Here is a 10,309-nt window from a genome sequence, read left to right as displayed (position 1 = left end):
GAAAATAGCTCTGTAGCGACGCTCCCCATCCAACCTGACAGAGCTTGAGAGGATCTGCAGAGAAGAATGGGAGAGACTCCCCAAATACGCGTGTGCCAAGCTTGTAGCGTCATACCCAAGAAGACTCGAGGCTGTAATCGCTGCCTAAGGTGCTTCAATAAAGTACTGAGTAAAGGGTCTGAATGTGATTTTTCAGATGAGTTTTTTTAAATAAATTAGCCAAAATTTATAAAAACCTGCTTTTGCTTTGACATTACGGGGTATTTTGTGTAGACTGATGAGGGGGAAAAAAACAACTTAATCCATTTTAGAATAAGGCTGTAACGTAACAAAATGTGGAAAAAGTTAAGGGGTCTGAATACTTTCCGAATGCATTGTATCTGTGACCAACAGATGCATATCTGTATTTCCATGTGAAATCCATAGATTGAATTGAATTTCTTTCAATTGACTGATTTTCTAATATGAACCGTAACTCAGTAAAATCTTTGAAATTGTTGCATGTTGCATTTATATTTTTTGTTCAGTGTACATTATACCATTTAAATACACTTATATGAGCTACTGTCAGACTGCCATTGCAATCAAAGGGCCCTTTCTGTTGGCAAACTGGCATTGCGCAACTCAATGTCAATTAAATACCCCATTAGCAAAGCCTGCGTGATAATTTCCCTATTGCACACATCAAAGCATTAGTCATAGGCTGTGTTTTCTCAAACTGTACAGAGATTGCTCAACACTTCGTGTCTAATATAAGTGTCCATAGGCAGAAGCTTAGAGCACAAAGAGACTTGCAAGGTGAAGGTAAGTGCTAGGGAGAAACACTGGGTTTAGAATAGACGGGTTGTTTTCAAGCAATCTGGTGGCTAGAATGACTTGGTGTTTTTAATGTTAAAACTATTGTTTTCAGTAATGTGTTGTCAGTGTTAAACAACTTTGTGCTTGCAGTGTTAAAAAGTATTTTCAGTGTTAAAACCTCTTAAGGATTGGACCCTTTTTAAAAAAACGTTTTGCCTAAAATAACATACCCAAATCTAACTGCCTGTAGCTCAGGACCTGAAGCAATGATATGCATATTCTTGACACCATTTGAAGGAAACACTTTGAAGTTTGTGCAAATGTGAAATTAATGTAGGAGAATATAACACACTAGATCTGGTAAAAGTTAATACAAAGAATAAACATGCGTTTGTTTGTTTCTTTTGTTCCATCATTTTTTAAATGCAAGAGAATGGCCATTATATGACTTTGGAATCTAGGTGCAATTTAGATTTTGGCCACTAGATGGCAGCAGTGTATGTGCAAAGTTCTACTGATCCAATGAACCATTGCATTTCTGTTCAAAATGTTGTATCAAGGCTGCCCAAATGTGCCTAATTGGTTTATTAATACATTTTCAAGTTCATAACTGTGCACTCTCCTCAAACAATAGCTTAGTATTATTTCACTGTAGTAGCTACTGTAAATTGGACAATGCAGTTAGATTAACAAGAATTTAAGCTTTCTGCCCATATCAGATATTTCTATGTCCTGGGAAATGTTATTGTTACTTACAACCTCATGCTAATCACATTAGCCTACGTTAGCTCAACCGTTCCACGAGGGGGACACCGATCCAGTATTTAACAACTTTGTGTTTACTGTTTTAAACAACATCAGTGTTGAACAACTTTATTTTCAGTGTTAGCAATATTAGTGTTAAACAACTTTGTGTTTTCAGTGTTTAAATATGAATAATTGTTTTACAGGCTCATAGGAAGCAATGGAGTATCTCTGTGTTGTCGTTTTACTTTTCTCTGCTGTGGCAACACGTGTGAGTAAATAGTCAAGAGAGAATGGAGAATAATCAGGAAAAATATATATGGGTGCAATGCATTAGGTTTATTAATATTCAGCATGGCAGATCATGTACATTATTAAATTGTGATTTACTTTCCCCAGGCTGACCCATGGAGACAATGGCAACAGGGAGACAGTCGATTCCTCCCATTTGGCGGACCTCAACAAAGTCCAGACAGACACCCTATGAGAGTAAGAAAAAAAGGTCAAAGAGACTTCCAAGAGATCCAAGAGACCTAATCAAAGTCAATCAAGATATAGAGAAAAACACACCATTCTAGATTTTATATATTTGTTTTCTTACTTAATGGTAATATCTGAAGCTCATATTATTTTCCTTTACTTTGTCAAGCCCAATGGTAGAGATCCCTGGATGAAGGATGGTACCCGCCGTCCATTTGGGGGCCAGCCAATAGGTGGAGGAGAAGAGAACTCTAGACCAATCGGTGGAGGACCTATGTGGCAAGGATGGAATATGGGTGGAACGGACAACCCAGGATGGGTATGATGGCCTTCTAATTTTATTAACAAATGTGATTTTCCCAAACTACTAATTCATTGTATCTACTAATAGTAATAGTTATGATATAGTACTTTTTACTTGACTGAATTTATTTTGTGCAGCCCGACCAGGATCAAATGCCCTCTTGGTACCCAAACAGACCCTCTGGAGGCCCAGGAAGTGGGGACACTCAGCGACTAATGGGAGGGCCCAACGGGGAGACCCGCCAGTCTGGAGGATCGAGCGGGGGGGGACCCGAGTCTGAAGGACCCCTCGACTACCCTGATCGGGATTATAAAAGGGTATGTCGTGTCTGGTTATTTTCTATTCTATTTATGTAATGTATTGCTTTTTCGATGTTTTTTGTTCCCATATGCTGTTTTTGTGATATTTTTATTGCCATGATATACTCAGGTCTCATTTTGGAAAAGTGATTTGTAATCTCAATATGATCTCCTGAATAAATAAAGGATACAAATATAAAAGCTGTCAGGGATCCTCCAATAATTGAAAATCTATTGTTAACATGTATAATATGATGCTCGCTCCTGGTCAAGAGAGAGGATGAAGGTCAGTGGTGGAACCAGGGAACCATGAGAGGAGACCGAGGATCATCATCCCATGCTTATCTTCCACCTGTGACAGTGAGTAAACGGTGTAATGGCAACCTCCATGCAACCTGCTGTGAATACAATCACCGATCCCACTTAAGATGCTTAACTGATTGTAGAACTAGACTTTAATGTTTCTCTCTCTCTCAACAGGGATCTGACTTTGGGTATGCTCCCAATGGACCTGGACCGCACCCTGGCCAGGGCCCCCTTCGCTGGCCAGGGGCCCAAAGGCGTAGACCTGCAGGGCCCCCAAGAGGAGGAAGACCCAACATGAGAAACCTTGATGCAAGGGTAAGACATTTTTTTACTTTTATTTCAGACTATATTGGAAAGTACTAGCCTGGTGGTCCAGTTTGTTAGTGTGTTAGCCAATTCATCCCTCTCTGTCTTTCTTTGTTAAAAGCGCATAGATTATGGGACGCTGGCAAGGAGACGCCAGAACTAATTAGTTTTGATAATGAAGGGTGCTGTGTCTCTTTATCTACCCAGCCTGACAGGAACCCCATTCGCCCCTCAGCTGTTCCATCTGGAGCAGGTGGACGGCCCCCATTTGATGACACCTTCTTTGGAGGAAGACCGTTGCAACCTGAGATGGTGGTAGGTTGTTAAAAGATCCTGGTTATGTCATAACCCAGCATTTAACCTAGACAAAATGAACTTATGTCTATTTATTTTATGTTTTAGGGCAACAGAGAATTCATCGCCATCTTTCAGGTACAGTACCTTGGTCATTGGTAATTAATGTATGTCGTGAAGAATACACGCTTTGTGAATACAGACATGGATAATGAGATATGTATAATGTATTATTAAATATGATGTTAATGAGTTATTCCTTGTTTATTCATTTAGAAATTCTTGAGAAATTAGAAGAAGAAAAAAATTATGTTATGGTTCTTTTACAGGCTGACAATGTGACTTTACAGGTAAGATTATGTTTTTACTATCAAAAACTGAATGGATTTACATGCTGAAACTCATATTGAAACAAAATGCTTTTTTTCTTTCCCAGAATGCTAGTGGTCTGCCCCTGAAAGAGGTAAATAATGAATTTGCCTGAATGATCTAAGATTAAATCAGGCTATTGAATTGTTATCATATATTATACATGTGTTAATTGTCACAGTGTCATACAGTGTATGTCTTCTAAGCTGTTCATGTGGCAAACATGTTTCCCCTTGTAGGGTGAGAACATTTTCCTGCTGCCAAAGGTAAGGAATTCACACAAACAATGATTTATTTTAGTATTATGATGGCTAGAGTACTGCATGATGGAATTGTGTAAAACAAATACTGTATTTTCTTTACTATCAGGGAGGAAGAAGAACACCCCCACCAAGGGTATGGACTAGCCTCTCATTCCATGTTAGCTTAATTCTATGACTCTGAAGTATTGTAGGCAACATAGCAGGAAGTATGCCATTGTGCTGTATATAACAGATAAGTAAACTGTAATATGTTTTACAGCATGGACATAAAAGACCTCAAGAATTAGGGGTATGAAGAGATATTCCATTTTAAATCATATTCTAGTACATATTGGTGTGAATTTTGGTGTGAAGTGTGAATTTCTTGAAAGAACTTGAAAAGCAGTTGATATTTTTCTGTGGCCCTGGTTTTGATAGTTTGGATACCCATACTCATCTGGTTTTCAGGTAAGTGTCCTAATGAACCTTTAAACTATTTTGTTATATATTTACAATGCTGAATAAATAGAAAACAAGTTGATTTGAAGATTTGAGAAATAGCAAAACATTTTGTTTTTTTGTCTCAATTCCAGCCTTACCTGAAGCTCATCTACAACCCCTCAGCTACAGTATGTATACATTTATGATTTAACATCAACAAAATACCACAATGTTAACTGCAAATATGTTATGTGAGATTTTATCTTTTTTCTTAAGAAATATACTTTACACATGTTTTAAATGTTTATACGTTCTTTTCCCTGCAGAATAAAATCTCATTTGAATATGGGATAACAACACTTGTAAGTATTGACTGTTTACTAAACATGCTTCTTATTGAGATTTTAATATTCCCTTTCAGCTTTAGTGTCATCATGAATGAATATTGTCAAATGTAACAATATTGTTTATTTTTCAATCAAATGTCACTCACAATACCATCTAAAACATTATTTGAACCCTTCAACCTTTACCCCAAGCTCCCATCGTTCATGAAGGTAAGAAATTACTAATGACATTGTTGTATCTGTATTACCAAAAATAAAATAATGTATTTCCTTCTTAAACCATGATATGATTGATCTATCTGCAGGCTGAGGAGACAAAGACTTGGGAAGAGGAAGGAAAATAATATGGTGGATACAAGGTGTGTTAAGCACTTTGCCTAGGCGTTTCTTTGCAATGCATCATCTCTTTCTTTATCTGTTTCTGACTTCTTCTTCCCTGTTTACAGGGAGAAGAAGCCCAAGCCTTGCATCTGGATTGGAATCGTTGATTGGATTGAGATTACGTTTTTGACATATTTTCATATCTATCTGGAGTACATTCAACTTTACAGCTGAACTATGGATTTTTAGTTGCTAAATGTTTTCCTAAATACTAATACATTTCTTAACTCATGAAACCAAACAATCTTTAGTTTTAGCCTAACAATATATGATTTTACTCATGGGTGTGGGGAGGAGGGCCTCTTTCTGTCCAGTAAGGTAATTTCTGGACAATATTTCGGTCCATTTAGGGGACCCCTTTTGGCTCAAAGAGCACCCCCAGTGGCAAGATATGTGTAGCCTCTTTAGAACCTATTTATATACAGTACATGGCAGGTGTTGGTGGAGGTTACTTCTGTGATATAATTTGACACTTTCTCAAACAATTGCTCTATAACATTCATTAAAACTTCCAGCATGCAAACTAAGAACTCTTGTTTTTGTGTGCATACAAAGTACAATTGACAACTGTGATTTTGCTTGATAATGGATTTATTTGACAATAGAAAATGTATCATATTGTAACTGAAAACATATTTTAAATTAATATAGGAGTAGGAATGTGAGATTGATGTACCGATCCCTGAAAATGAAACAAAAAAAAACACTTCAATGGAAGTACAGTATAATACTGATATGAATACATTTCAGGTGTTCAGTTGAGGATATTTTTCCTTCCCATAATAAAAACCTGGAAATGGCCCTAATGTTACCCTACCTCAATTTCCTTTGACCCCACATGCAATTCTATGGCTCAAACAGGAAAGAGAAGTTGGGACGACCCTGTAAAATGTTTTTTTTCAGGATGACATTATCACAAGTACAACATATGTTTCGTATCACATATTAACATCTATATATACAATGTATACATACTATAATATATTATATATTATATTAGTATTGTTATAGTGATAGTATAAGAAGTAGAGGTCATACCTCATCTACGCCAGGGTCAACTGTGTCTCCACGGTGATCTGGTGGAGGGTTGGCAGCCTCTGTCTGGAATCCTTTAGGCCATGTCTGTCAACAACACAAAAATACAGTTAGATATCATACAGCTCAGTCTACATCAGCAGCCCTCACATAGAGGACACATTAATGTTATCCATATATGATTCAGACAGAGTAGTAAGAGCTTACTTACCTTTCCTGGTGACTGAGGTTGGGCAGCCTGCTGCAATTTTGAAAGGGTAAATAATAATTATTAAGACACTCCGTCTGGACTGTTGAATTTTCGAATTCTAAAATGATTGTTAGTTTAAAATGAAACTAAAATCATGAAATTATGACATACTATCGGTTCATTATCTCTAATTTCCTTTCTGTTGACAATATTTCACTGCACTTTAAACTGCCGCATTCAACTTTTTTATTCTCCTGGAGCCGTGTCTCACACTCTGCAAAAGTCACTCGTCTAGTATAACAGGCCTGTATGAGGGGAAGGGAGAGCACACCCATGTAATGACCACTCCTCACCTGTAGTGGGAGCTGTGGTTTCTGAGGGGTCTTCTCCAAGTTCTGCTGGTTCAGCCCGTTGTTCTGGTTAGGCTGGGGGTAGTTCTGGTTAGGCTGGGGGTAGTTGGGGTAACCGTAAGACATGTAGTAGGGGTAGCCCTAGGGAAGATACACTTGTGAAAGTTAAGAGTCTTAAAGGATCAAAAAGTGTGATGATGAGATGTTTTGCATCATGTTACGCAAAACACAAAAAAAATGCATGAAATGAAATGTATGAAATGTATGTATTCACTACTGTAAGTTGCTCTGGATGAGAACGTCTGCTAAATGACTAAAATGTAATTAAGAAAATGCAGCACAAAAATGGGGGGTAAAGTGATCCATTAGTCTGAATATAGAGTGTATATCATCTCTTACAGTGAATACAAGATGCACCTTGAGGAACAAATCACATTGAAAGAGGGAAACTCCACTGTACCTGCATTCTTGGTTGCTGGGGAAATGAAAATGATGGGTAGTATTGAGGAAATTGGGGAACCCCCTTCAGGATAATAGAAAATAAATACAACTTCACCAAATACTGGAAAGACTTTGCCAATTAGTAGTGGATTACCTGACACATGGTATTTCATTGACTTACATTGAATTTGTATAAAAACATAGACAAACTGACTTCAGGAAAAAAATATGTGTATTCATTAGTAGATGCTGGGAAGCCTTTTGTCATTGGTATCCATCGAAAACATTGGTATTTCAATGAATTTGTGTGAAAACATACATAGACCAACTGACTGATCTGAAATGGTACAGTAGCCTACCTGTGCAGGGTTGTGTGGTTGCTGGGGGTTATTTGGGTTGTTGGGGTCCTGGGGGGCCCCAGGCTGCTCCTGTTGGGCATTGGCGTACAGCATGGGGGGCAGCTGGTTCCCCTGTGTAGGGAACATCATCTGGGGGCCGAAAGGGCCTCCCACCTGGGGGTTAAAGTTCACCATCTGGGGGAGACCAAGTTCAGGCTGCTGCTGGATCACGTACTGGGGCATGAATGGAGACGCCTGAACAAACAAGGTTGGGTAAAAGATCTGTCTCTGACCTAAGATCATTTCAAAGCTTTGCTGACCAAAGTTGTTCAAGTTGTGATGAGCAACTGAATGAACAATTCGGTTAATGTGCCAATGCTGAAAATAGGTGTAGTTAAAGGTAAAGTGGGAATGGAAGCTGCTCCTGAAATACATTACTGGAGACCATTTTAACTATTATGCTGTCTGCAAATGTTGCTAATGATATCAATCTTCTTTACTACAGTATGTCTATAGCATTATCATGGCTAATGATTTCTATCTCGATTGAGTCAGATTGGATTGGTTCAGTACCTGCATTTGTGTTTGCCCAAAGCCTACACCTGTCAGGGTCAGTCCATTCAACCGCAAGATCTGTAAAGGATGGGTGCGCTGTCAGAAAATGTTTCTAACAACCGTTACTCCACATTGCATTGTATTTTACTACACATCAATTTGAAAGGAAAAATCACGAACAACAAATGCAATGTCAAGAGTTGCAGACAAAAACATATGGGGTAATTCAATGTACCTCATTGCTGTTACTTGCGAGGATTCCAATTTGCTGTTGGTATATCTTTAAAAAAACAAAAAAAACAGTTTGCTATGATTCATTTTGAAGTGTAGCGCTATAAATGAAGGAATATTCAAGTAACTTGTGAAACTCACAGGAAGTGAAAGGCTAGCACCAAAAAGGCAGACCAAAACAGTTATAGTCTGCAGCTTCATGATATCCTACAATGAAGACAGAACAAATGTAGTTTATATCTGACATCTCAATACCATCTTGTTACCATCTTGAGCATATTGTATGTGATACATACTTATTTTTAACTATTTTTGATTATACAAAAGCAAGTGAAAGCCCATGACAGTATTACCTTATCAGAGAATGTCTGCTTCAGCCTATCTTCTTTTTTTCCTGTGTGTTCTTTATATCTCTGTCCAGCCTACTGTGTCTCTCCTACTTTTAAACTATCTCTATCTTCCCATTTGAGCTGTCATGTCCCAGACACACACAGACTATGGTCAATATGACGCACAGGCTCTTTGAGATGACATCACTCTCAGACTCAGACAGTTACGGCGCAGATATATGCAGCTGTATCATTATGGACTGACCATAAGTCAAAATGAATCTCATGGCTGGACATTATCTATCGTGTCATACACCAATTCTAATGTTATTGTCTAATATGTTGACTCTACAGTATATGACACAAACTAGGTGGATGAAAGGGGGATAACAGTCAACCCCTGTCCCATTATTTCAATGGGTATTCTGCCCCTACAGTATGTTCACAATATATAGAACATCTCCTATTATACATCACTTTCCCTATATTGGCCAAAAGAACCTGGAACTCAATGCCCCTGATGACCATGAGTCTGTGTTATTTTTAAACCTTTCATAGAGACCTGTGATTATAATATGCATCACTACAAGAGAGTTTGCTGCAGGTGGTTAAGAGTTTTCAGACAGATGATCAGTCTATGGACTGGTGTGGGGTTGGCATGTGTAAATGTAAGTCTTTTGATTGACATTATCAGTGTTGATTAGGTCCTATAAATAAGGTATTCTAGGCAGGTAGCTGTAAGGTCACTGGTTCAAATCCCAGTGGTTACTGAACTGGCAACAGGAGGGCTGCTGGTTTAGATCCTAACCGCCATCATTTGGTTAGGATAAAACCATTTGTAAAAAAAAAGTAAGAAACATTTTCATACTCTTATGATATTATATTACATAATTATATTCTGAAAGAGATTGAGGAAGAATGAGAAATCCAATCTACAGTAGATACCTTTCCCCAGTTCTTCATCGGGTCAGGTTCCACGAGGGGCGCAAAAGGTGGCTTTGGGCCCTCAGTTGAAACTTGTGCCCCCTCAGTTTTAGTCCTATCTCCCTATATAAAAATAGCAAAAAAGTTTAAATGACTGAGAGACAGGTTGGTGCAAAATCTGTATCTCCGCTGTGCTGTGTCAGCAGAATGGACAGAGAGCACAGGATGTGTGTAGGGGGGCTACGGAAAGCCCCTGGGGTGGTTAGGTATGACTCCTTTGGGTTTCCATAAAAAGTAGGGGGGAAAACACTTCTCATCTGTGGTAGGCTAATTGAATAATGTGGTACACCTCTACCTGTAATATTTGATTTTGATTTATAAGGATGGGGTCAAGTCTACCGTTGAAGCTGCTTCACTCAACTCTGCCTCACGCCCCACCACTACAGAGTTTAGTTAGCTTCTTAGCTAGCAGTAAAAAGCATTATTGTTATTAGCCTTAGCCTATTTAGCTTGCTCGAACCAGCTAATCTGCCACTGCCACGATGGATATCAGAAATTGGCTTTGCCAAAGTACCCAAAACAAAGATAAAAGGAGTGAGATGAGC

General features: G+C 38.4%; 2 protein-coding genes across 3 annotated transcripts; one reads left to right on the top strand and one right to left on the bottom strand.

The window, feature by feature from the left end:
* The first annotated feature begins 764 nt into the window (after positions 1–764).
* Positions 765–5,834, top strand: LOC106602793 (basic salivary proline-rich protein 4). Its single transcript, XM_014195649.2, has 20 exons — positions 765–804; positions 1,749–1,813; positions 1,942–2,031; positions 2,192–2,341; positions 2,464–2,643; positions 2,899–2,985; positions 3,106–3,246; positions 3,445–3,552; positions 3,640–3,669; positions 3,861–3,881; positions 3,968–3,994; positions 4,140–4,166; positions 4,270–4,296; positions 4,423–4,452; positions 4,581–4,610; positions 4,736–4,771; positions 4,910–4,945; positions 5,123–5,140; positions 5,236–5,289; positions 5,377–5,834. Exons 2-19 carry the CDS (start codon positions 1,763–1,765, stop codon positions 5,272–5,274), a joined length of 1,128 nt encoding a protein of 375 aa, XP_014051124.1. The 5' UTR covers positions 765–804; positions 1,749–1,762; the 3' UTR covers positions 5,275–5,289; positions 5,377–5,834.
* Positions 5,835–5,884: 50 nt separating this feature from the next.
* LOC106602794 (proline-rich proteoglycan 2) lies at positions 5,885–8,896 on the bottom strand. Of its 2 annotated transcripts, none has more exons than XM_014195650.1 (11): positions 8,805–8,896; positions 8,593–8,658; positions 8,456–8,500; positions 8,239–8,298; positions 7,687–7,920; positions 7,347–7,409; positions 6,890–7,027; positions 6,558–6,587; positions 6,350–6,433; positions 6,129–6,193; positions 5,885–5,993 (listed from the first exon to the last, which is right to left on the bottom strand). In XM_014195650.1, the coding sequence occupies exons 2-10, from the start codon at positions 8,650–8,652 to the stop codon at positions 6,158–6,160; spliced, it is 750 nt and encodes a 249-aa protein (XP_014051125.1). In that variant the 5' UTR covers positions 8,653–8,658; positions 8,805–8,896; the 3' UTR covers positions 5,885–5,993; positions 6,129–6,157. The 2 variants fall into 2 exon arrangements, with proteins under 2 accessions (XP_014051125.1, XP_014051126.1); XM_014195651.1 differs by having other exon boundaries at positions 7,347–7,361.
* Between the last annotated feature and the right edge of the window lie 1,413 nt (positions 8,897–10,309).

This window comes from Salmo salar, chromosome ssa04 (genome assembly GCF_905237065.1).
Source record: "Salmo salar chromosome ssa04, Ssal_v3.1, whole genome shotgun sequence".
Lineage (NCBI taxonomy): Eukaryota > Metazoa > Chordata > Actinopteri > Salmoniformes > Salmonidae > Salmo > Salmo salar.
This window is presented reverse-complemented; position numbering and strand designations above follow the sequence as displayed.